The sequence below is a fragment of the Pseudophryne corroboree genome, chromosome 7, assembly GCF_028390025.1.
Source record: "Pseudophryne corroboree isolate aPseCor3 chromosome 7, aPseCor3.hap2, whole genome shotgun sequence".
Classification (NCBI taxonomy): domain Eukaryota; kingdom Metazoa; phylum Chordata; class Amphibia; order Anura; family Myobatrachidae; genus Pseudophryne; species Pseudophryne corroboree.
The window spans coordinates 410,463,649-410,490,838 of NC_086450.1; the positions used below are offsets into that span (position 1 = coordinate 410,463,649).

Consider the following 27,190-nt stretch of genomic DNA (forward strand, 5'->3'; position numbering starts at 1 on the left):
TCCTCAATTTCTTCCTAAGGTGTTTTCAGCATTTCACTTAAACCAACCTATTGTGGTACCTGCGGCTACTAGGGACTTGGAGGATTCCAAGTTGCTGGACGTAGTCAGGGCCCTGAAAATATGTTTCCAGGACGGCTGGAGTCAGAAAATCTGACTCGCTGTTTATCCTGTATGCACCCAACAAGCTGGGTGCTCCTGCTTCTAAGCAGACGATTGCTCGTTGGATTTGCAGTACAATTCAGCTTGCACATTCTGTGGCAGGCCTGCCACAGCCAAAATCTGTAAAAGCCCATTCCACACGGAAAGTGGGCTCATCTTGGGCGGCTGCCCGAGGGGTCTCGGCTTTACAACTTTGCCGAGCAGCTACTTGGTCAGGGGCAAACACGTTTGCTAAATTCTACAAATTTGATACCCTGGCTGAGGAGGACCTGGAGTTCTCTCATTCGGTGCTGCAGAGTCATCCGCACTCTCCCGCCCGTTTGGGAGCTTTGGTATAATCCCCATGGTCCTTTCGGAGTCCCCAGCATCCACTTAGGACGTTAGAGAAAATAAGAATTTACTTACCGATAATTCTATTTCTCATAGTCCGTAGTGGATGCTGGGCGCCCATCCCAAGTGCGGATTGTCTGCATTACTTGTACATAGTTATTGTTACAAAAATCGGGTTATTGTTGTTGTGAGCCATCTTTTCAGAGGCTCCTTCTGTTATCATGCTGTTAACTGGGTTCAGATCACAAGTTGTACGGTGTGATTGGTGTGGCTGGTAATGAGTCTTACCCGGGATTCAAAATCCTTCCTTATTGTGTACGCTCGTCCGGGCACAGTATCCTAACTGAGGCTTGGAGGAGGGTCATAGGGGGAGGAGCCAGTGTACACCAGCTAGTCCTAAAGCTTTTACTTTGTGCCCAGTCTCCTGCGGAGCCGCAACCCCCCCCATGGTCCTTTCGGAGTCCCCAGCATCCACTACGGACTATGAGAAATAGAATTATCGGTAAGTAAATTCTTATTATACAGCAGCTACTGGGTAAACACTAAGTTACTGTGTGATTCCTGGGTCATATAGCGCTGGGGTGTGTGCTGGCACACTCTCTCTCTGTCTCTCCAAAAGGCCTTGTGGGGGTCCTATCCTCATATAGAGCATCCCCTGTGTGTGTGGTGTGTCGGTACGCGTGTGTCGACATGTTTGACGAAGAGGGCTATGTGGAGGCAGAGCAAGTGCAGATGAATGACGTGTCTCCGCCGACGGCGCCGACACCTGATTGGATGGATATGTGGAAGGTGTTAAATGATAATGTAAACTCCTTGCATAAAAGGTTGGATAAAGCTGATGCCTTGGGACAGTCGGGGTCTCAGCCCATGCCTGATCCTACAGCGCAAAGGCCGTCAGGGTCTTAGAAGCGCCCACTATCCAAAATTGTTGACACAGATATCGACACGGATTCTGACTCCAGTGTCGATGAGGATGATGCAAAATTGCAGCCTAAAATGGCTAAAGCCATCCGCTACATAATTATAGCAATGAAGGATGTTTTGCACATATCAGAGGTAAACCCTGTCCCTGACAAGTGGGTTTATATGTATGGGGAGAAAAAGCAAGAGGTGACTTTTCCCCCTTCACATGAGTTAAATGAATTATGTGAAAAAGCGTGGGATTCCCCCGATAGGAAAGTGCTGATTTCCAAAAGGTTACTTATGGCGTACCCATTCCCGCCAATGGACAGGGGGGGTCATTCCGAGTTGTTCACTCGCAAGCTGCTTTTAGCAGCTTTGCACACGCTAAGCCGCCGCCTACTGGGAGTGAATCTTGGCATATTAAAATTGCGAGCGAAAGATTAGCAGAATTGCGAATAGACACTTAGCAGTTTCTGAGTAGCTCCAGACTTACTCGGCATCTGCGATCAGTTCAGTGCTTGTCGTTCCTGGTTTGACGTCACAAACACACCCAGCGTTCGCCCAGACACTCCTCCGTTTCTCCAGCCACTCCCGCGTTTTTCCCAGAAACGGTAGCGTTTTTTCTCTGACGTCCTAGTGGATGCTGGGAACTCCGTAAGGACCATGGGGAATAGACGGGCTCCGCAGGAGACTGGGCACTCTATAAGAAAGATTTGGTACTATCTGGTGTGCACTGGCTCCTCCCTCTATGCCCCTCCTCCAGACCTCAGTTAGATTTCTGTGCCCGGCCCGAGCTGGTTGCACACTAGGAGCTCTCCTGAGCTTCTAGAAAGAAAGTTTAAATTAGGTTTTTTATTTTACAGTGAGACCTGCTGGCAACAGGCTCACTGCATCGAGGGACTAAGGGGAGAAGAAGCGAACCTACCTGCTTGCAGCTAGCTTGGGCTTCTTAGGCTACTGGACACCATTAGCTCCAGAGGGATCGACCGCAGGACCCGTCCTTGGTGTTCGTTCCCGGAGCCGCGCCGCCGTCCCCCTTACAGAGCCAGAAGCATGAAGATGGTCCGGAAAATCGGCGGCAGAAGACTTCAGTCTTCACCAAGGTAGCGCACAGCACTGCAGCTGTGCGCCATTGCTCCTCATACACACTTCACACTCCGGTCACTGAGGGTGCAGGGCGCTGGGGGGGGGGCGCCCTGAGAAGCAATAATATCACCTTGGCTGGCAAAATAACCACAATATATAGCCCCAGAGGCTATATATGTGGTAATTACCCCTGCCAGAATACAGAAAAATGCGGGAGAAAAGTCAGCCGAAAAAGGGGCGGGGCCATCTCCCTCAGCACATCGGCGCCATTTTCTCTTCACAGTGTAGCTGGAAGACAGCTCCCCAGGCTCTCCCCTGTAGTTTTCAGGCTCAAAGGGTTAAAAAGAGAGGGGGGGCACTAAATTTAGGCGCAATATTGTTTATACAAGCAGCTATTGGGGAAAATTCACTCAGTGATAGTGTTTATCCCTACATTATATAGCGCTCCGGTGTGTGCTGGCATACTCTCTCTCTGTCTCCCCAAAGGGCTGTGTGGGGTCCTGTCCTCAGTCAGAGCATTCCCTGTGTGTGTGCGGTGTGTCGGTACGGCTGTGTCGACATGTTTGATGAGGAGGCTTATGTGGAGGCGGAGCAGATGCCGATAAATGAGATGTCGCCCCCTGTGGGCCGACACCAGAGTGGATGGATAGGTGGAAGGTATTAACCGACAGTGTCAACTCCTTACATAAAAGGCTGGATGACGTAACAGCTATGGGACAGCCGGCTTCTCAGCCCGCGCCTGCCCAGGCGTCTCAAAGGCCATCAACGCTCCCTCAGATGGCAGACACAGATGTCGACACGGAGTCTGACTCCAGTGTCGACGAGGTTGAGACATATACACAATCCACTAGGAACATCCGTTACATGATCCCGGCAATAAAAAATGTGTTACACATTTCTGACATTAACCCAAGTACCACTAAAAACAAAAAAGGGTTTTATGTGTGGGGAGAAAAAGCAGGCAGTGTTTTGTTCCCCCATCAAATGAGTGAATGAAGTGTGAAAAAGCGTGGGTTCCCCCGATAAGAAACTGGTAATTTCTAACAAGTTACTGATGGCGTACCCTTTCCCGCCAGAGGATAAGTTACGCTGGGAGATATCCCCTAGGGTGGATAAGGAGCTCACACGTTTGTCAAAAAAGGTGGCACTGCCGTCTTAGGATACGGCCACTTTGAAGGTACCTGCTGATAAATAGCAGGAGGCTATCCTGAAGTCTGTATTTACACACTCAGGTACTAGACTGAGACCTGCAGACTGCTGCAGCGTGGTCTGTACCCCTTTCAAACTGGGATACTATTTTGCGAACATAAGACGTCGTCTTATATATGAGGGATGCACAGAGGGATATTTTGCCGGCTGGCATCCAGAATTATTGCAATGTCCATTCTGTCAGGAGGGTATTAGAGACCCGACACTGGACAGGTGATGCTGACTTTAAAAGGCACATAGAGCCTTATAAGGGTGAGGAATTGTTTGGGGATGGTCTCTGGGACCTCGTATCCACAGCAACAGCTGGGATAAAAAAAATTTTACCTCGGGTTTCCTCACAGCCTAAAAAAAAAGCACTGTATTATCAGGTACAGTCCTTTCGGCTTCAGAAAAGCAGGCGGGTCAAAGGCGCTTCCTTTCTGCACAGAGACGAGGGAAGAGGGAAAAAGCTGCACCAGCAGCCAGTTCCCAGAATCAAAATTCTTCCCCTGCTTCCTCTGAGTCCACCGCATGACGCGGGGGCTCCACAGGCGTAGCCAGGTACGGTGGGGGGCCGCCTCAAAAATTTCAGCGATCAGTGGGCTCGCTCACAGGTGGATCCCTGGATCCTTCAAGTAGTATCTCAGGGGTACAAGCTGGAAGTCGAGGCGTCCCCCCCCCCCCCCCCGCCGTTTCCTCAAATCTGCCTTGCCGACAACTCCCTCAGGCAGGGAGGCCGTGCTAGAGGCAATTCACAAGCTGTATTCCCAGCAGGTGATAGTCAAGGTGCCCCTACTTTAACAAGGACGGGGTTACTATTCCACACTGTTTGTGGTACCGAAACCAGACGGTTCGGTGAGACCCATTTTAAATTTGAAATCCTTGAACGCTTACATAACAAAATTCAAGTTCAAGATGGAATCGCTCAGGGCGGTTATTGCAAGCCTGGACGAGGGGGATTACATGGTATCCCTGGACATCAAGGATGCTTACCTGCATGTCCCCATTTACCTTCCTCACCAGGAGTACCTCAGATTTGTGGTACAGGATTGCCATTACCAATTCCAGACACTACCGTTTGGACTGTCCACTGCACCGAGGGTGTTTACCAAAGTAATGGCAGAAATGATGATACTCCTTCGAAAAAAGGGAGTTTTAATTATCCCGTACTTGGACGATCTCCTTATAAAGGCGAGGTCCAGGGAGCAGTTACTGGTCGGAGTAGCACTATCTCGGGAAGTGCTACAACAGCATGGCTGGATTCTAAACATTCCAAAGTCACAACTGGTTCCTTCCACTCGCTTACTGTTCCTGGGGATGATTTTGGACACAGAACTGAAAAAAGTGTTTCTCCCGCAGGAGAAAGCCAAGGAGCTGTCATCTCTAGTCAGAGACCTCCTAAAACCAAAACGGGTATCTGTGCATCACTGCACACGAGTCCTGGGAAAAATGGTGGCTTCATACGAAGCAATTCCATTCGGCAGGTTCCATGCAAGGACCTTCCAGTGGGACCTCTTGGACAAGTGGTCGGGATCGCATCTTCAGATGCATCAACTGATAACCCTGTCTCCAAGGACCAGGGTGTCTCTACTGTGGTGGCTGCTGAGTGCTCATCTTCTAGAGGGCCGCAGTTTCGGCATACAGGACTGGGTCCTGGTGACCACGGATGTCAGCCTTCGAGGCTGGGGAGCAGTCACACAGGGAAGAAACTTCCAATGATTATGGTCAAGTCAGGAGATTTCCCTGCACATAAATATTCTGGAACTGAGGGCCATTTACAATGCCCTAAGTCAGGCAAAACCGCTGCTTCGAAACCAGCCGGTACTGATCCAGTCAGACAACATCACGGCAGTCGCCCATGAGAACCGACAGGGCGGCACAAGAAGCAGGATGGCGATGGCAGAAGCCACAAGGATTCCCCGATGGGCGGAAAATCACGTCTTAGCACTGTCAGCAGTGTTCATTCCGGGAGTGGACAACTGGGAAGCAGACTTCCTCAGCAGACACGACCTACACCCGGGAGAGTGGGGATTTCATCCAGAAGTCTTCCTACTGTTGGTAAACCGTTGGGAAAGGCCACAGGTGGACATGATGGCGTCCCGCCTCAACAAAAGATATTGCGCCAGGTCAAGGGGCCCTCAGGCGATAGCTGTGGACGCTCTAGTGACACCGTGGGTGTACCAATCGGTTTATGTGCTCCCTCCTCTGCCTCTCATACCAAAGGTACTGAGAATAATAAGAAAACGAGGAGGAAGAACGATGGGCCCCAACAGAGGAATTTCAGCTGGGTCGTTTTCTGCACTTTCTACAGTCGGGAGTGACTATGGGCCTAAAATTGGGTTCCATTAAAGTCCAGATTTCGGCTCTGTCGATTTTCTTCCAGAAAGAACTGGCTTCACTGCCTGAAGTTCAGACTTTTGTAAAGGGAGTGCTACATATTCAGCCCCCCTTTGTGCCTCCTGTGGCACCGTGGATCTCAACGTGGTGTTGAGTTTCCTGAAATCACATTGGTTTGAGCCACTTAAAACTGTGGATCTGAAATATCTCACGTGGAAAGTGGTCATGTTATTGGCCTTGGCTTCGGCGGCTTTGTCATGTAAAAGCCCTTATCTGATTTTCCATATGGATAGGGCAGAATTGAGGACTCGTCCCCAGTTTCTCCCTAAGGTGGTATCAGCTTTTCACTTGAACCAACCTATTGTAGTGCCTGTGGCTACTAGGGACTTGGAAGATTCCAAGTTACTGGACGTAGTCAGGGCCTTAAAAAATTATATTTCCAGGACGGCTGGAGTCAGGAAAACTGACTCGCTTCTTATCCTGTAGGCACCCAACAAAATAGGTGCTCCTGCTTCTAAGCAGACTATTGCTCGCTGAATTTGTAGCACAATTCAGCTGGAGCATTCTGCGGCTGGATTGCCGCATCCTAAATCAGTGAAAGCCCATTCCACGAGGAAGGTGGGCTCATCTTGGGCAGCTGCCCGAGGGGTCTCGGCTTTACAACTCTGCCGAGCTACAACTTGGTCAGGGGCAAACACGTTTGCTAAATTCTACAAATTTGATACCCTGGCTGAGGAGGACCTTGAGTTCTCTCATTCGGTGCTGCAGAGTCATCCGCACTCTCCCGCCCGTTTGGGAGCTTTGGTATAATCCCCATGGTCCTTACGGAGTTCCCAGCATCCACTAGGACGTCAGAGAAAATAAGATTTTACTCACCGGTAAATCTATTTCTCGTAGTCCGTAGTGGATGCTGGGCGCCCATCCCAAGTGCGGATTGTCTGCAATACTTGTTTATAGTTATTGCCTAACTAAAGGGTTATTGTTGAGCCATCTGTTGAGAGGCTCAGTTATATTTCATACTGTTAACTGGGTATAGTATCACGAGTTATACGGTGTGATTGGTGTGGCTGGTATGAGTCTTACCCGGGATTCAAAATCCTTCCTTATTGTGTCAGCTCTTCCGGGCACAGTATCCTAACTGAGGTCTGGAGGAGGGGCATAGAGGGAGGAGCCAGTGCACACCAGATAGTACCAAATCTTTCTTATAGAGTGCCCAGTCTCCTGCGGAGCCCGTCTATTCCCCATGGTCCTTACGGAGTTCCCAGCATCCACTACGGACTACGAGAAATAGATTTACCGGTGAGTAAAATCTTATTTTCACACACTCCCATAAAACGGCCAGTTTCCGCCCAGAAACACCCACTTCCTGTCAATCACATTACGATCACCAGAACGAAGAAAAAACCTCGTAATGCCGTGAGTAAAATTCCTAACTGCATAGCAAATTTACTTGGCGCAGTCGCACTGTGGACATTGCGCATTAGCGACTATTCGCTCCGTTGCGACAAAAAAAAATAACGAGCGAACAACTCTGAATGACCCCCAGGGTGCGCTGGGAATCCTCCCCTAGGGTAGATAAAGCTCTGACACGCTTATCTAAGAAGGTGGCCCTGCCGTCACAGGATACGGCCGCCCTAAAGGATCCTGCAGATAGGAAGCAGGAAAGTATCCTGAAGTCTGTTTATACACATTCCGGTACTCTACTGAGGCCGGCAATTGCGTCGGCCTGGATGTGTAGTGCTGTAGCAGCATGGACAGATAATCTGTCTGAGGAAATGGATACCTTAGACAAGGATACCATTTTACTGACCCTGGGGCATATAAAAGACGCTGTCCTATATATGAGGGATGCCCAGAGGGACATTTGCCTACTGGGCTCTAGAATAAATGCAATGTCAATTTCTGCCAGAAGGGTCCTGTGGACTCGGCAATGGACAGGTGATGCCGACTCCAAAAAGCACATGGAGGTTTTACCTTACAAGGGTGAGGAATTGTTTGGGGACGGCCTCTTGGACCTAGTTTCCACAGCTACGGCTGGGAAGTCAAATTTTTTGCCATATATTCCCTCACAGCCTAAGAAAGCACCGTATTACCAAATGCAGTCCTTTCGATCACAAAGAAGCAAGAAGGTCAGAGGTGCGTCCTTTCTTGCCAGAGGCAGGGGTAGAGGAAAGAAGCTACACCATACAGCTAGTTCCCAGGAACAGAAGTCCTCCCCGGCTTCCACTAAATCCACCGCATGACGCTGGGGCTCCACAGGAGCGGTGGGGGCGCGTCTCCGAAATTTCAGCCACCAGTGGGTTCGCTCACAGGTGGATCCCTGGGTTATACAGATTGTGACTCAGGGATACAAGCTGGAATTCAAAGTGATGCCCCCTCACCGTTACCTCAAATCGGCCCTGCCAGCTTCCCTTATGGAACGGGAAGTAGTGTTAGCGGCAATTCACAAGTTATATCTCCAGCAGGTGGTGGTAAAGGTTCCCCTCCTTCAAGGAAGAGGATACTATTCCACAATGTTTGTGGTACCGAAACCGGACGGTTCAGTCAGACCCATATTGAATTTAAAGTCCCTGAACATTTATCTGAAAAGATTCAAGTTCAAAATGGAATCACTCAGAGCGGTCATTGCAAGCCTGGAAGAGGAGGATTTTATGGTGTCTCTGGACATCAAGGATGCTTACTTGCATGTCCCCATTTATCCGCCTCATCAGGAGTACCTCAGATTTGTGGTACAGGACTGTCATTACCAATTCCAGATGTTTCCGTTTGGGCTCTCCACGGCACCGAGAATATTTACCAAGGTAATGGCAGAAATGATGGTGCTCCTTCGAAAGCAAGGAGTCACAATTATCCCATACTTGGACGATCTCCTCATAAAGGCGAGGTCCAGAGAGCAGTTGCTGATCAGCGTAGCACACTCTCGGGAAGTGTTGCAACAGCACGGCTGGATTCTGAATATCCCAAAGTCGCAGCTGATTCCTACAACGCGTTTGCCTTTTCTGGGCATGATTCTGGTCACGGACCAAAAGAAGGTGTTTCTCCCGGCGGAGAAGGCTCAAGAGCTCGTGACTCTAGTCAGAGACCTCTTAAAACCGAAACAGGTGTCGGTGCATCGCTGCACGCGAGTCCTGGGAAAGATGGTGGCATCATACGAAGCCATTCCCTTCGGCAGGTTCCATGCGAGGATCTTTTAGAGGGATCTGTTGGACAAGTGGTCCGGATCGCATCTTCAGATGCATTGGCTGATCACCCTGTCCCCGAGGGCCAGGGTGTCTCTTCTGTGGTGGCTGCAGAGTGCTCACCTTCTCGAGGGCCGCAGGTTCGGCATACAGGCCGGGGTCCTGGTGACCACGGATGCGAGCCTCCGAGGGTGGGGGGCAGTCACTCAGGGAAGAAACTTCCAAGGGTTGTGGTCAAGTCAGGAGGCTTGTCTGCACATAAATATCCTGGAACTAAGGGCCATATACATGCCCTGAGTCAAGCGGAGCCTCTGCTTCGCAACCAACCGGTGCTGATTCAGTCGGACAACATCACCGCAGTGGCTCATGTAAACTGCCAGGGCGGCACAAGAAGCAGAGTGGCGATGGCGGAAGCCACCAGGATTCTTCGTTGGGCGGAGAATCACGTGCAAGCACTGTCAGCAGTGTTCATTCCGGGCGTGGACAACTGGGAAGCAGACTTCCTCAGCAGGCACGACCTCCACCCGGGAGAGTGGGGACTTCATCACGAAGTCTTCACTCAGATTACAAATCGATGGGAACTGCCACAGGTAGACATGATGGCGTCCCGTCTCAACAAAAAGCTACAAAGGTATTGCGCCAGGTCAAGAGACCCTCAGGCGATAGCTGTGGACGCACTGGTAACACCGTGGGTGTTCCAGTCAGTCTATGTGTTTCCTCCTCTTCCTCTCATACCCAAGGTGCTGAGAATCGTAAGAAAAAGAGGAGTGAGAACAATACTCATTGTTCCGGATTGGCCAAGAAGGACTTGGTACCCGCAACTGCAAGAAATGCTCACAGAGGACCCATGGCCTCTGCCTCTCAGACAGGACCTGTTGCAACAGAGGCCCTGTCTGTTCCAAGACTTACCGCGGCTGCGTTTGACGGCATGGCGGTTGAACGCAGGATCCTAGCGGAAAAGGGCATTCCGGAGGAAGTTATTCCTACGCTGATAAAGGCTAAGAAGGACGGGACAGCAAGACACTATCACCGTATATGGCGAAAATATGTTGCCTGGTGTGAGGCCAGGAAGGCCCCTACAGAGGAATTCCAGCTGGTCCGGTTCCTGCACTTCCTACAGTCTGGAGTGACTATGGGCCTGAAGTTGGGGTCCATAAAGGTCCAGATTTCGGCCCTATCCATTTTCTTTCAAAAGGAACTGGCTTCTCTTCCTGAAGTTCAGATGTTTGTTAAGGGAGTGCTGCATATTCAGCCCCCTTTTGTGCCACCAGTGGCACCTTGGGATCTCAACGCGGTGTTGGGTTTCCTGAAATCCCTCTGGTTTGAGCCACTTAAGACCGTCGAGTACATCACGTGGAAGGTGGTCATGCTATTGGCCTTAGCTTCGGCTAGGCGTGTGTCAGAATTGGCGGCTTTGTCATGTAAAAGCCCCTATCCGGTTTTCCATATGGACAGGGCAGAAATACGGACTCGTCCGCAATTTCTGCCGAAGGTGGTGTCATCTTTTCATTTGAACCAACCTATTGTGGTGCCTGCGGCTACTCGTGACTTGGAGGATTCCAAGTTCCTTGATGTAGTCAGGGCTTTGAAGATCTATGTAGCCAGGACGGCTGGAGTCAGGAAGACTGACTCGCTGTTTATCCTGTATGCATCCAACAAGCTGGGTGCTCCTGCTTCAAAGCAAACCATTGCTCGCTGGATCTGTAGCACGATTCAGCAGGCTCATTCTGCGGCTGGTTTGCCGCATCCAAAATCAGTGAAAGCCCATTCGACAAGGAAAGTGGGCTCTTCTTGGGCGGCTGCCCGAGGGGTCTCGGCATTACAGCTTTGCCGAGCAGCTACTTGGTCGGGTACAAACACATTTGCTAAGTTCTACAAGTTTGATACCCTGGCTGAGGAGGACCTTGTGTTTGCCCATTCGGTGCTGCAGAGTCATCCGCACTCTGCCACCCGTTTGGGAGCTTTGGTATAATCCCCATGGTCCTTACGGAGTCCCCAGCATCCACTAGGACGTTAGAGAAAATAAGATTTTACTCACCGGTAAATCTATTTCTTGTAGTCCGTAGTGGATGCTGGGCGCCCGTCCCATGTGCGGACTTTCTGCAATACGTGTACATAGTTATTGCTTAATAAAGGGTTATGTTATGGTGGCATCCATTGTTGATGCTCTGTTGTTGTTCATACTGTTGACTGGGTAAGTGTATCACAAGTTATACGGTGTGATTGGTGTGGCTGGTATGAGTCTTACCCGGGATTCCAAAATCCTTTCCTTATAATGTCAGCTCTTCCGGGCACAGTTTCCTTAACTGAGGTCTGGAGGAGGGGCATAGAGGGAGGAGCCAGTGCACACCAGTAGTACTAAATCTTTCTTAGAGTGCCCAGTCTCCTGCGGAGCCAGTCTATTCCCCATGGTCCTTACGGAGTCCCCAGCATCCACTATGGACTACGAGAAATAGATTTACCGGTGAGTAAAATCTTATTATCTGTGCACATGTTACATCTGCCCCACCTGCAGTGCAACATGGTTTTGCCCTATTGCTAACTTTTTTGGTTTGCTGTCCAACCTAAATTAAGCCCATAGTTTTGATCTGCAATGGAGGGAACAGTGAGAGAAGTGAGGAAGCAGTGCAGCGAGAATGAATGTTATGCAGAGGGGGGTATTCAATTGTTTGAAAAGTCAGTTGGGTGTGTGTTTTTTCCTATCTAATAGACAGGAAAAAACAGACTCCCAACCAACTTTTCATACAATTGAATTCCCCCCAAAGAATCAGAATCCGCTTTATTGGCCAGGTGTGCTCGCGTACACTAGGAATTTTTTGTGGTACAATGCATTGCCAAGCAGCAACATAAAGGTGGAATACATACAAAGTATAAGAAGAGGGAAGAACATAGCATACATTGCTAACATTAAACGTATGAGTTCATACTGCACATTGCAACTGTACAAAAGACTCAACATATTAGACATGTAAAAAAAGAAGGCTGTTTGGCAGAGCAGCACCGAGGCAGGCATCCACTGTGCCATCTTGAACTCAAACAATGTACATAATACAGAAGATTTAAGTAATACATCAAAAGATAAACCACACAGACATAAGAAAACCTTGAGCACACAGTAAGCATAATGCTTGATTGGTGTAGGCATTTTGGGTAATAACCTCCAAAGGTTGTTTATTAACCCCAACAAGGTACCAGGTGAGGCAGCCATCTTGGGTGCACTGCGTAGGATTACCCAGGGTGGAACAGTCCACCCCTAGAGGAGATAACACAAAATGGGGAGATTGCAGAGTCCTAAAGTTCAGAGTAGGGTTCCAACAAAACCACCAGGTCCATGTATTTTTCATCCCATCCTCAAGCGCACCAGATAAGGCAGCCATGTTGGGCGCACTGCGAAGGTTACACACAGTGGGAGATAAGCCATACAAGGGCCAAATGCAAAGTGTATTAGGGGGAGAAGTAGCAAACCTTCTAAAGGCAAGTAGAAGTGTTATCTAGAATCTACTATGTGTACATCTCCCCCCTAGACTTTGGCCTGTGATTTAACAATATGTTAATGGATGTTTCAAGGGGACCCTGTATATAATAATATGGAAGAGACTACTGTTTTGTTTAGAAGCTAGGATGGAGAACAGCTGTTGATAAACTTTCTATACATTTGGTGAGTGTACAAGTTATTATTCCAAGCCTGACCTCCCTCTACTCTTTCATCCTCTGTACAGTCCTGCACTGCCGCTGCTCCAAATGTTTTGCTGCCCCTCCTAGGCGGCGGGTGAAAAGACGACCGCCACTCCTGACGCTGCTCAGCCTCCCAGAGGATGTTCTCCTCTATATCCTTGAATGTCTGCCTGCGGTAGACATCCTCTCCATGAGAAATGTAAGCGTGCTTTCATATTACTCTTGTGTTACCTATGAAGTCCATGACGTCCGATTATAGAGTGTTTTATGATCTGTGCTCCAGGTCCATCCTCACCTGAGGTCTCTGGTGGATACTCATAGCAGTGTTTGGGCTCGCGCATGCTTCCAAGATGTGTGGCCGTCTCCTGACAACTTGAATCTTTTTGAAAGGTAATAATCTTCTGTTGGTTTACTATGACCTCTATATTAAACATGGGTCCTCTCCTGGGGTTGCAAGACACCAATTAGTTGTGTGGTATTAAACAATGATCATTTATTTTCCTAATTCCATCAGGGCAGCCGAATGTGGGAACTTCGAAGCCTGTGTGAAGCTGGGAATTGCGTACTTGTATAACGAGGGCTGTAAGTATCTGTTTCGTTCATCTGCATACCCTGTCTGCAACGTTTCTCTGTAATGTGCTATTACATATTTGAAAATAACAAAATCCATTATTCTGTTAACTAAATTATAAAATCCATCGCGTAAATGATCCTTTTCTCCAAGGCGTGTTCCCTTGCAATATATTCTCGCATGTAACAAGTCAAGCAATGACCAAGACAGTGTTGACACTAGCCAAACACTTACAAACACCATGATAATTGTCTGTTCTCTGAAACTGTGCTTTGTGGTTTCAGTGTCCATGTCGGACGATGGCCGGGCTGAGGTAAATGGACTAAAGGCCTCACGTTTTTTTAGCCTGACTGAAAGGCTGAACTCCGGAGCTGACCCGTTTGTCTGGCTGTTTATTCGTCCACCTTGGTCTACCTCGGGAAGCTGCTGTAAGGCGGTGGTGTTCGATAGCCTGAAGGAGGAGTGCCAGGGGAACCGTAGGAAAAAAGGGGTAACAGGGGTGAGTGATATTCTTGAATTGACCATGCTGGATATATTTGTGCTATGTGGCAGTCAGGTGGGAAACCCCAATGTTGTATTACATGGGCCTGTAATTGGCCAGCCTCTGCTTTAGTTTCCGCTCATTGAACTACTGTAAAATGACTTCTCTATTGCCCTTTATGGGTTGCTAGCAGAGTACAGGGCCAGTGTGGCATCCGCATTCATTCTGGGGATTCACAAAGCTCTAATTTAAGGAAGTTGAAGAGATTTCCAGCATAGGGATACCCTGCCTAACGGCTATATTGGGGCACTAATTAGGTTGTGGGGTGTTTTTTTTTTTTTTTTTAAGGTAGAGATCGCTTGATACCCCACTACCCTGTATGTATGGGAAATTTGACTAGAGAGAGCGTTAAATATTGACCGGTTTGTTCTTATTTAGTGCTACCTACGAATGGCAACCTCCTATAGAGATGGTAATTGCCCCCCCCCCCCCCCCCAAAAAAAAGTGAAGCTCTAAAGAGCATTGCCTACTGCCCTATAATCTGTCTCTATTCTCCCTCCTGTGCTGTTATCCTTACTATTGTACTCCTGTGTCTCAGCAATTAACATTACTTCTTGTGTTATATACAGGCTCTCCGGGGATCCATACAGTATTGTTTGGCAAAAGTTTTAAACTTGTTTGAGGTAAGACCACTCCTAGTATATGTAAGCTGTCTGGAGAGGGGGGAGGGGGGGGGGGGTTATATACACAGGCTTGGGACACACAAGTAGAATTAAAATGAATGATGGATCTCTGCCAAGGTGAGACAGAGGGGTACAGTTACTAAAGGTTCTAAAAATAAAAAGTGCTCATGTTGCCCATAGCAACTAATCGGATTCTGTCTATCATTTCTCTTTCTCTGACGTCCTAGTGGATGCTGGGACTCCGTAAGGACCATGGGGAATAGCGGCTCCGCAGGAGACAGGGCACAAAATAAAAGCTTAAGGATCAGGTGGTGTGCACTGGCTCCTCCCCCTATGACCCTCCTCCAAGCCTCTGTTAGATTTTTGTGCCCGGCCGAGAAGGGTGCAATCTAGGTGGCTCTCCTGAGCTGCTTAGAATAAAAGTTTAGTTTAGGATTTTTTATTTTCAGTGAGTCCTGCTGGCAACAGGCTCACTGCATCGTGGGACTAAGGGGAGAAGAAACGGACTCACCTGAGTGCAGAGTGGATCGGGTTTCTTAGGCTACTGGACATTAGCTCCAGAGGGACGATCACAGGTTCAGCCTGGATGGGTCACCGGAGCCGCGCCGCCGTCCCCCTTACAGAGCCAGAAGAGATTAAGAGGTCCGGTGAAATCGGCGGCAGAAGACGATCCGGTCTTCAGACTAAGGTAGCGCACAGCACCGCAGCTGTGCGCCATTGCTCTCAGCACACTTCACACTCCGGTCACTGAGGGTGCAGGGCGCTGGGGGGGGAGCGCCCTGAGACGCAATATTACAGTATATACCTTAGGTGGCTAAAAAGAATACATCACATATAGCTCCTGGGCTATATGGATGTATTTTACCCCTGCCATTTTACACAGAAAAAGCGGGAGATAAGGACGTCGTGAAGGGGCGGAGCCTATCTCCTCAGCACACAAGCGCCATTTTCCCTCACAGCTCCGCTGGAAGGACGGCTCCCTGACTCTCCCCTGCAGTCCTGCTTCAGAATCAGGGTAAAAAAGAGAAGGGGGGGCACGTTTGGCAGCAAATAAATATATTAACAGCAGCTATAAGGGAGTAACACTTATATAAGGTTATCCCTGTATATATAGATAGCGCTGGGTGTGTGCTGGCAGACTCTCCCTCTGTCTCTCCAAAGGGCTAAGTGGGGTCCTGTCCTCTATCAGAGCATTCCCGGTGTGTGTGCTGTGTGTCGGTACGCGTGTGTCGACATGTATGAGGAGGAAAATGAGGTGGAAGCGGAGCAGTTGCCTGTGTTAGTGATGTCACCCCCTAGGGAGTCGACACCTGACTGGATGATTGTATTTAAACAATTAAGTGATAATGTCAGCAATTTGCAAAAAACTGTTGACGACATGAGACAGCCGGCAAATCAATTAGTGCCTGTCCAGGCGTCTCAGACACCGTCAGGGGCCCTAAAACGCCCGTTACCTCAGTGGGTCGACACAGACCCAGACACAGATACTGAGTCTAGTGTCGACGGTGACGAGACAAACGTGATGTCCAGCAGGGCCACACGTTACATGATCACAGCAATGAAAGAGGCATTGAACCTTTCTGACACTACAAGTACCACAAAGAAGGGTATTATGTGGGGTGTGAAAAAACTACCAATAGTTTTTCCTGAGTCAGATGAAATAAATGAGGTGTGTGATAAAGCGTGGGTTTTCCCCGATAAAAAACAGCTAATTTCTAATAAATTATTAGAACTATATCCTTTCCCGCCAGAGGTTAGGACGCGCTGGGAAACACCCCCTAGGGTAGATAAGGCGCTCACACGTTTATCTAAACAAGTAGCGTTACCGTCCCCTGATACGGCCACCCTCAAAGAACCGGCTGATAGAAGACTGGAAAATATCCTAAAGAGTATATACACACATACTGGTGTTATACTGCGACCAGCAATCGCCTCAGCCTGGATGTGTAGTGCTGGAGTCGCATGGTCGGATTCCCTGACTGAGAATATTGATACCCTGGATAGGGACAGTATTTTGTTAACTATAGAGCATTTAAAGGATGCATTGCTATATATGCGTGATGCACAGAGGGATATTTGCACCCTGGCATCAAGAGTCAGTGCTATGTCCATCTCTGCCAGAAGAGCGTTATGGACGCGACAGTGGTCAGGGGATGCAGATTCCAAACGGCACATGGAAGTATTGCCGTATAAAGGGGAGGAGTTATTTGGGGCTGGTCTATCGGACCTGGTGGCCACGGCAACGGCTGGAAAATCCACCTTTTTACCCCAGGTCACTTCACATCAACAGAAAAAGACACCGTCTTTTCAAACTCAGTCCTTTCGTTCCCATAAATACAAGCGAGCAAAAGGCCACTCTTTTCTGCCCCGGGGCAGAGGAAGGGGAAAAAGACTGCACCATGCAGCCGCTTCCCAGGAGCAGAAGCCCTCCTCTGCTTCTGCCAAGTCTTCAGCATGACGCTGGGGCTTTACAAGCAGACTCAGATATGGTGGGGGCCCGTCTCAAGAATTTCAACGCGCAAGTGGGCTCACTCGCAAGTGGATCCCTGGATTCTACAGGTAGTATCACAGGGGTACAAACTGGAATTCGAGGCGTTTCCCCCTCATCGGTTCCTGAAGTCTGCTTTACCAAAGTCTCCCTCCGACAGGGAGGCAGTTTTGGAAGCCATTCACAAGCTGTATTCCCAGCAGGTGATAATCAAGGTACCCCTCCTACAACAGGGAAAGGGGTATTATTCCACGCTGCTTGTGGTACCGAAGCCGGACGGCTCGGTGAGACCAATCTTAAATCTGAAATCTTTGAACACTTACATAAAAAGGTTCAAATTCAAGATGGAGTCACTCAGAGCAGTGATAGCGAACCTGGAAGAAGGGGACTATATGGTGTCTCTGGACATCAAAGATGCTTATCTCCACGTCCCAATATACCCTTCTCACCAAGGGTACCTCAGGTTTGTAGTACAAAACTGTCATTATCAGTTTCAGACGCTGCCGTTTGGATTGTCCACGGCACCTCGGGTCTTTACCAAGGTAATGGCCGAAATGATTCTTCTACGAAGAAAAGGCATCTTAATTATCCCTTACTTGGACGATCTCCTGATAAGGGCAAGAACCAGGGAACAGTTAGAAGTCGGAGTGGCACTATCTCAGGTAGTGTTACGTCAGCACGGGTGGATTCTAAATATTCCAAAATCGCAGCTGATTCCAACGACACGTCTACTGTTCCTAGGAATGATTCTGGACACAGTCCAGAAGAAGGTGTTTCTCCCGGAGGAGAAGGCCAGGGAGTTATCCGAGCTAGTCAGGAACCTCCTAAAACCAGGACAGGTCTCAGTACATCAGTGCACGAGGGTCCTGGGAAAAATGGTGGCTTCTTACGAAGCGATTCCATTCGGAAGATTCCATGCAAGAACGTTTCAGTGGGATCTACTGGACAAATGGTCCGGATCGCATCTTCAGATGCATCAGCGGATAACCCTGTCGCCAAGGACAAGGGTGTCTCTCCTGTGGTGGCTGCAGAGTGCTCATCTACTAGAGGGCCGCAGATTTGGCATTCAGGATTGGATCCTGGTAACCACGGATGCCAGCCTGAGAGGCTGGGGAGCAGTCACACAGGGAAGGAATTTCCAGGGCTTGTGGTCAAGCATGGAAACATCTCTTCATATAAACATTCTGGAACTAAGGGCCATTTACAATGCCTTAAGTCAAGCAAAACCTCTGCTTCAGGGTCAGGCGGTGTTGATCCAATCGGACAACATCACGTCAGTCGCCCACGTAAACAGACAGGGCGGCACGAGAAGCAGGAGGGCAATGACAGAAGCTGCAAGGATTCTTCGCAGGGCGGAAAATCATGTGATAGCACTGTCAGCAGTGTTCATTCCGGGAGTGGACAACTGGGAAGCAGACTTCCTCAGCAGACACGACCTTCACCCGGGAGAGTGGGGACTTCACCCGGAAGTCTTCCACCTGATTGTAAACCGTTGGGAAAAACCAAAGGTGGACATGATGGCGTCACGTCTAAACAAAAAACTGGACAGATATTGCGCCAGGTCAAGGGACCCTCAGGCAATAGCAGTGGACGCTCTGGTAACGCCGTGGGTGTACCAGTCAGTGTATGTGTTCCCTCCTCTGCCTCTCATACCAAAAGTATTGAGAATCATAAGAAGGAGAGGAGTAAGAACTATACTCGTGGTTCCGGATTGGCCAAGAAGGACTTGGTACCCGGAACTTCAAGAGATGCTCACGGACGAACCGTGGCCTCTACCTCTAAGAAAGGACCTGCTACTGCAGGGGCCTTGTCTGTTCCAAGACTTACCGCGGCTGCGTTTGACGGCATGGCGGTTGAACGCCGGATCCTAAAGGAAAAGGGCATTCCAGAAGAAGTCATCCCTACTCTGGTCAAAGCCAGGAAGGAAGTAACCGCAAAACATTATCACCGCATTTGGCGTAAATATGTTGCGTGGTGTGAGGCCAAGAAGGCCCCTACAGAGGAATATCAACTGGGTCGTTTCCTGCATTTCCTGCAAACAGGACTGTCTATGGGCCTAAAATTAGGGTCCATTAAGGTTCAAATTTCGGCCTTGTCGATTTTCTTCCAGAAAGAACTGGCTTCAGTACCTGAAGTTCAGACATTTGTGAAAGGGGTGCTGCACATACAGCCTCCTTTTGTGCCTCCAGTGGCACCTTGGGATCTCAATGTTGTATTGAGTTTTCTAAAATCACATTGGTTTGAACCACTTTCCACTGTGGACTTAAAATATCTCACGTGGAAGGTGTCGATGCTGTTAGCCTTGGCTTCAGCCAGGCGTGTGTCAGAATTGGCGGCTTTATCATATAAAAGCCCTTACTTAATTTTTCATTCTGACAGGGCGGAATTGAGGACTCGTCCTCAATTTCTACCTAAGGTGGTTTCTGCATTTCACATGAACCAACCTATTGTGGTGCCTGCGGCTACTAGGGACTTGGAGGACTCCAAGTTGCTAGACGTTGTCAGGGCCCTGAAAATATGTTTCCAGGACGGCTGGAGTCAGGAAAACTGACTCGCTGTTTATCCTGTATGCACCCAACAAGCTGGGTGCTCCTGCTTCAAAGCAGACGATTGCTCGTTGGATTTGTTGTACAATTCAGCTTGCACATTCCGTGGCAGGATTGCCACAGCCAAAATCAGTAAAAGCCCATTCCACAAGGAAAGTGGGCTCATCTTGGGCGGCTGCCCGAGGGGTCTCGGCTTTACAACTTTGCCGAGCAGCTACTTGGTCAGGGGCAAACACGTTTGCTAAATTCTACAAATTTGATACCCTGGCTGAGGAGGACCTGGAGTTCTCTCATTCGGTGCTGCAGAGTCATCCGCACTCTCCCGCCCGTTTGGGAGCTTTGGTATAATCCCCATGGTCCTTACGGAGTCCCAGCATCCACTAGGACGTCAGAGAAAATAAGATTTTACTTACCGATAAATCTATTTCTCGTAGTCCGTAGTGGATGCTGGGCGCCCATCCCTAGTGCGGATTGTCTGCAATACTTGTATATAGTTATTGTTACAAAAATTCGGGTTATTATTGTTTGAGCCATCTTTTCAGAGGCTCCTTTGCATTTATCATACTGTTAACTGGGTTCAGATCACGAGTTGTACGGTGTGATTGGTGTGGCTGGTATGAGTCTTACCCGGGATTCAAGATCCTTCCTTATTATGTACGCTCGTCCGGGCACAGTATCCTAACTGAGGCTTGGAGGAGGGTCATAGGGGGAGGAGCCAGTGCACACCACCTGATCCTTAAGCTTTTATTTTGTGCCCTGTCTCCTGCGGAGCCGCTATTCCCCATGGTCCTTACGGAGTCCCAGCATCCACTACGGACTACGAGAAATAGATTTATCGGTAAGTAAAATCTTATTTTTGCATCCTAGAAAATGATAAACAGAATCTGATTGGTTGCTATAGGCAATATCAGCACTTTTTCATTTTTAGAAGCTTTAGTAATATTACCCCAGAGATAGTATTAGCCTACAGACAAGTATAACCTAGAAGACCTAGCATGGCTCCTAGAGCATACGTTATGAGTAGATTTGTTGCCTACCATAATGTAGCCTGCCCCTTTACTGCTATCCAGTGACATTACAGCACTTAATCCATTTTATAGGCCTAGTCGTAACCTCGTCACCAGGATATCCCTAAAAGAGTGAAGGTCTCAGTCTGGTGCTATAGCTCATCGCATTATAACTGTGTGCATAGGCAAGTAGGACTTTACCTACACATATTTATCTAGCATCTTGTACAAATTGCCACTGGCTAGCCAGTCAATGGGTCAGATGTATTAAGCTTGGAGAAGTGATAAAACAGTGATAAGTGCATTTATCACCTTGCACTTATCACTGCTTTATCTCTTCTCCATGCTTAATACATCTACCCCAGTATGTGGTGATTCATATATAAACTCAAAGCAAGCACGTTCCATGTAGTCTGATCCTTCTAATACCCCCTTTGTGCTGTCTTGCAGGATGAGGACAGGAAGAGAGAAGCTCTCAGAATGCTGGAGGCTTCAGCCTCTCAGGGCTGCCTGCACAGCTCCTACCTCCTGTGGGAAGCCAAGCAGAAAACTGCTGTAAGTAGAGTCTCTGTAGATCCGACACAGTTCATGGCATTATTAGCTGGCCCTGTCTACATTATCTGTACCACGTGCACACCATCCTAAACCCAATTCTTCATTTCTAGGTGTCTGACCCTGGGAGATATCTGCAGAGCCTCAGGCAGCTACGGGATTATGCAGTACGGGGGTGTTGGGATGCACAGGTGAGCTCCACTCGTGTTGTATCCCAGGAAATCTGCTGCTTTAAATCTAAAATGTATTGTATGCAATTAATTAAGATTTCAAATAAAGTGTTAAAAAAAAACAGCATAAAGGTGGTGCTTATAGAAGAGTCTGAAATTGACAAATAGTCATATTTACTGATACATTATTAAAGAGTTACATTTAAAAAAAGACACAGATGTTGCAACATTAGTAAACCGCATCTGTATACACGTTTTAAAACAAGAAGAAAAGGCGAATCTCATTAAATAGCTAGACTATAAATCGGAGGAGAAACAGTACAATAAACTCCAATCTCCAGTTTAGTGGAAAAGGACAATTCCGCACCACATGTGAGAGTCCCATTAAAGAAATTTGGTTAATAGCACTTACATAAATAATCCTGCAGGTCCAGTTGCTGTAAACGTAAGTGTCGGCTGCTTACCTCTTACTTAGTCCCCAAATACAGGAAAGCGTGAGCACTGTGGGTATAAATCATAGGCAGTTGGTAACTGTTTCAGGTTGCCTTAGATCCGCTCGATACTAGCGCCCCACGGTTCACGGTGTCTGGAGAGGCAGTTGATCTTTCTTCAAGGCTCATTGTAGTGCAGTCTTCTGTGCTGTAGTGGCAGGTGAGTGGAAACAGGCAGCAGCTTCACAATAAGACCGATACAGCCGTGAGCTGATTACGGTCTCCGGGCAGACTTCTGTATCTTCAACGCGTTTCACCGGACTTGGCGGCTTTCTCATGAAGCAGCTGTTTTTTCTCTATCGTCCTAGTGGATGCTGGGGTTCCTGAAAGGACCATGGGGAATAGCGGCTCCGCAGGAGACAGGGCACAAAAAGTAAAGCTTTTTCAGATCAGGTGGTGTGCACTGGCTCCTCCCCCTATGACCCTCCTCCAGACTCCAGTTAGATTTTTGTGCCCGGCCGAGAAGGGTGCAATCTAGGTGGCTCTCCTAAAGAGCTGCTTAGAAAAAGTTTAGCTAGGTTTTTTATTTTACAGTGATTCCTGCTGGCAACAGGATCACTGCAGCGAGGGACTGAGGGGAGAAGGAGTCAACTCACCTGCGTGCAGGATGGATTGGCTTCTTGGCTACTGGACATCAAGCTCCAGAGGGACGATCACAGGTACAGCCTGGATGGTCACCGGAGCCGCGCCGCCGGCCCCCTTGCAGATGCTGAAGTCAGAAGAGGTCCAGAATCGGCGGCTGAAGACTCCTGCAGTCTTCTAAAGGTAGCGCACAGCACTGCAGCTGTGCGCCATTTTCCTCTCAGCACACTTCACACGGCAGTCACTGAGGGTGCAGGGCGCTGGGAGGGGGGCGCCCTGGGAGGCAAATGAATACCTATAAAGGCTAAAAATACCTCACATATAGCCCCTAGAGGCTATATGGAGATATTTAACCCCTGCCTGATTTTTCTAAATAGCGGGAGACGAGCCCGCCAGAAAAGGGGCGGGGCCTATCTCCTCAGCACACGGCGCCATTTCCTCTCACAGCTCCGCTGGTCAGGACGGCTCCCAAGTCTCTCCCCTGCACTGCACTACAGAAACAGGGTAAAACAGAGAGGGGGGGGCAAATTTATGGCGATATTTTGATATACCAAAGCAGCTATAAGGGAGCACTTATTATAAGGCTATCCCTGATATATATATAGCGCTTTTGGTGTGTGCTGGCAAACTCTCCCTCTGTCTCCCCAAAGGGCTAGTGGGTCCTGTCTTCGTTAGGAGCATTCCCTGTGTGTCTGCTGTGTGTCGGTACGTGTGTGTCGACATGTATGAGGACGATATTGGTGTGGAGGCGGAGCAATTGCCAAATATGAGGATGTCACCCCCTAGGGAGTCGACACCAGAATGGATGCCTTTATTTATGGAACTACGGGATAGTGTCAACACGCTAAAGCAGTCGTTTGACGACATGAGGCGGCCGGACAATCAATTAGTGCCTGTCCAGGCGACTCAAACACCGTCAGGGGCTGTGAAACGCCCTTTGCCTCAGTCGGTCGACACAGACCCAGACGCAGGCACTGACTCCAGTGGTGACGGTGACGATTCAACCGTATTTTCCAGTAGGGCCACACGTTATATGATTTTGGCAATGAAGGAGGCGTTACATTTAGCTGATACTACAGGTACCACTAAACAGGGTATTATGTGGGGTATGAAAAAACTACCTATAGTTTTTCCTGAATCAGAAGAATTAAATGACGTGTGTAATGAAGCGTGGGTTGCCCCTGATAAAAAGCTGATAATTTCAAAGAAATTATTGGCATTATACCCTTTCCCGCCAGAGGTTAGGGAGCGCTGGGAAACACCTCCTAGGGTGGACAAGGCGCTAACACGCTTATCTAAACAAGTGGCGTTACCCTCTCCTGAGACGGCCGCACTTAAAGATCCATCAGATAGGAGGATGGAAAATATCCAAAAAAGTATATACACACATGCAGGTGTTATACTACGACCAGCTGTAGCGACTGCCTGGATGGGCAGTGCTGGGGTAGTTTGGTCAGAGTCCCTGATTGAAAATATTGATACCCTGGACAGGGACAATATTTTACTGTCGTTAGAACAAATAAAGGATGCATTTCTTTATATGCGTGATGCACAGAGGGATATTTGCACACTGGCATCACGGGTAAGTGCTATGTCCATTTCGGCCAGAAGAGCTTTATGGACGCGACAGTGGACAGGCGATGCGGATTCAAAACGGCATATGGAAGTTTTGCCGTATAAAGGGGAGGAGTTATTTGGAGTCGGTCTATCAGATTTGGTGGCCACGGCTACAGCCGGGAAATCCACCTTTCTACCTCAAGTCACTCCCCAACAGAAAAAGGCACCGACTTTTCAACCGCAGCCCTTTCGTTCCTTTAAAAATAAGAGAGCAAAGGGCTATTCATATCTGCCACGAGGCAGAGGTCGAGGGAAGAGACAGCAACACGCAGCTCCTTCCCAGGAACAGAAGCCCTCCCCGGCTTCTACAAAAGCCTCAGCATGACGCTGGGGCTTCTCAAGCGGACTCGGGGACGGTGGGCGGTCGTCTCAAAAATTACAGCGCGCAGTGGGCTCACTCGCAGGTAGATCCCTGGATCCTGCAGATAATATCTCAAGGGTACAGGTTGGAATTAGAGACAGATCCACCTCGCCGTTTCCTGAAGTCTGCTTTACCAACGTCCCCCTCCGAAAGGGAGACGGTTTTGGAAGCCATTCACAAGCTGTATTCTCAGCAGGTGATAGTCAAGGTACCTCTTCTACAACAAGGGAAGGGGTATTATTCCACTCTTTTTGTGGTACCGAAGCCGGATGGCTCGGTAAGGCCTATTCTAAATCTGAAGTCCTTGAACCTGTACATAAAGAAGTTCAAGTTCAAGATGGAGTCACTCAGAGCAGTGATAGCGAACCTGGAAGAGGGGGACTTTATGGTATCCTTGGACATCAAGGATGCGTATCTCCACGTTCCAATTTACCCCTCACACCAGGGGTACCTCAGGTTCGTTGTACAAAACTGTCACTATCAGTTTCAGACGCTGCCGTTCGGATTGTCCACGGCACCTCGGATCTTTACAAAGGTAATGGCCGAGATGATGATTCTTCTTCGAAGAAAAGGCATATTAATTATCCCATACTTGGACGATCTCCTAATAAGGGCGAGGTCCAGAGAACAGCTAGAGATGGGATTAGCACTGTCTCAAGAAGTGCTAAAACAGCACGGGTGGATTCTGAATATTCCAAAATCCCAGTTAATGCCGACAACTCGTCTGCTGTTCCTAGGGATGATTCTGGACACGGTTCAGAAAAAGGTTTTTCTCCCGGAGGAAAAAGCCAAGGAGTTATCCGACCTTGTCAGGAACCTCCTAAAACCAGGAAAGGTGTCTGTACATCAATGCACAAGAGTCCTGGGAAAAATGGTGGCTTCTTACGAAGCAATTCCATTCGGCAGATTCCACGCAAGAATTTTCCAAAGGGATCTGTTGGACAAATGGTCAGGGTCGCATCTTCAGATGCACCTACGGATAACCCTGTCTCCAAGGACAAGGGTGTCTCTTCTGTGGTGGTTGCAGAGTCCTCATCTATTGGAGGGCCGCAGATTCGGCATACAGGATTGGATCCTGGTGACCACGGACGCCAGCCTGAGAGGCTGGGGAGCAGTCACACAAGGAAGAAACTTCCAGGGAGTATGGACGAGCCTGGAAACGTCTCTTCACATAAACATTCTGGAACTAAGAGCAATATACAATGCTCTAAGCCAGGCAGAACCTCTGCTTCAGGGAAAACCGGTGTTGATCCAGTCGGACAACATCACGGCAGTCGCCCATGTGAACAGACAGGGCGGCACAAGAAGCAGGAGTGCAATGGCAGAAGCTGCAAGGATTCTTCGCTGGGCAGAGAATCATGTGATAGCACTGTCAGCAGTGTTCATCCCGGGAGTGGACAACTGGGAAGCAGACTTCCTCAGCAGACACGATCTTCACCCGGGAGAGTGGGGACTTCATCCAGAAGTCTTCCACATGCTGGTAACCCGTTGGGAAAGACCAATGGTGGACATGATGGCGTCTCGCCTCAACAAAAAACTGGACAGGTATTGCGCCAGGTCAAGAGATCCGCAGGCAATAGCTGTGGACGCGCTGGTAACGCCTTGGGTGTACCAGTCGGTGTATGTGTTTCCTCCTCTGCCTCTCATACCAAAAGTATTGAGAATTATACGGCAAAGAGGCGTAAGAACGATACTAGTGGTTCCGGATTGGCCAAGAAGGACTTGGTACCCGGAACTTCAAGAGATGATCACGGAAGATCCGTGGCCTCTACCTCTAAGGAGGGACTTGCTTCAGCAGGGTCCCTGTCTGTTTCAAGACTTACCGCGGCTGCGTTTGACGGCATGGCGGTTGAACGCCGGATCCTAAAGGAAAAAGGCATGCCGGAAGAAGTCATTCCTACTTTGATTAAAGCAAGGAAGGAAGTAACCGTGCAACATTATCACCGAATTTGGCGAAAATATGTTGCGTGGTGCGAAGATCGGAGTGCTCCGACGGAGGAATTTCAACTGGGTCGATTCCTACATTTCCTGCAATCAGGATTGTCTATGGGTCTCAAATTGGGATCTATTAAGGTTCAAATTTCGGCCCTGTCGATTTTCTTTCAAAAAGAATTGGCTTCAGTCCCTGAAGTCCAGACCTTTGTTAAGGGAGTGCTGCATATACAGCCTCCTGTGGTGCCTCCAGTGGCACCGTGGGATCTCAATGTGGTTTTGGACTTTCTAAAATCTCATTGGTTTGAACCACTAAATAAGGTGGATTTGAAATATCTCACTTAGAAAGTGACCATGCTTCTAGCCCTGGCTTCTGCCAGGAGAGTATCAGAATTGGCAGCTTTGTCTTACAAAAGCCCATATCTGATTTTCCATTCGGACAGGGCAGAACTGCGGACTCGTCCGCATTTTCTCCCTAAGGTGGTGTCAGCATTTCATCTGAACCAGCCTATTGTAGTGCCTGCGGCTACAAGTGACTTGGAGGACTCCAAGTTACTGGACGTTGTCAGAGCATTAAAAATATATATTGCAAGGACAGCTGGAGTCAGAAAATCTGACTCGTTGTTTATATTGTATGCACCCAACAAGATGGGTGCTCCTGCGTCTAAGCAGACGATTGCTCGTTGGATCTGTAGCACAATCCAACTTGCACATTCTGTGGCAGGCCTGCCACAGCCTAAATCTGTAAAGGCCCACTCCACAAGGAAGGTGGGCTCATCTTGGGCGGCTGCCCGAGGGGTCTCGGCATTACAACTTTGCCGAGCAGCTACGTGGTCAGGGGAGAACACGTTT

At 48.7% G+C, this 27,190-nt stretch overlaps 1 protein-coding gene across 3 annotated transcripts in view; it reads left to right on the forward strand.

Moving 5' to 3' along the window:
- Positions 1 to 27,190, forward strand: part of CCNF (cyclin F) — a 57,562-nt gene that overhangs the window by 16,570 nt on the left and 13,802 nt on the right. For all 3 annotated transcript variants that reach the window (XM_063934687.1, XM_063934688.1, XM_063934689.1), the window contains exons 2-8: positions 12,902 to 13,056; positions 13,141 to 13,247; positions 13,372 to 13,439; positions 13,713 to 13,927; positions 14,539 to 14,592; positions 21,084 to 21,188; positions 21,299 to 21,376. In XM_063934687.1, coding sequence (XP_063790757.1) covers positions 12,902 to 13,056; positions 13,141 to 13,247; positions 13,372 to 13,439; positions 13,713 to 13,927; positions 14,539 to 14,592; positions 21,084 to 21,188; positions 21,299 to 21,376 — 782 coding nt within the window. The remainder of the gene's footprint in view (positions 1 to 12,901; positions 13,057 to 13,140; positions 13,248 to 13,371; positions 13,440 to 13,712; positions 13,928 to 14,538; positions 14,593 to 21,083; positions 21,189 to 21,298; positions 21,377 to 27,190) is intronic.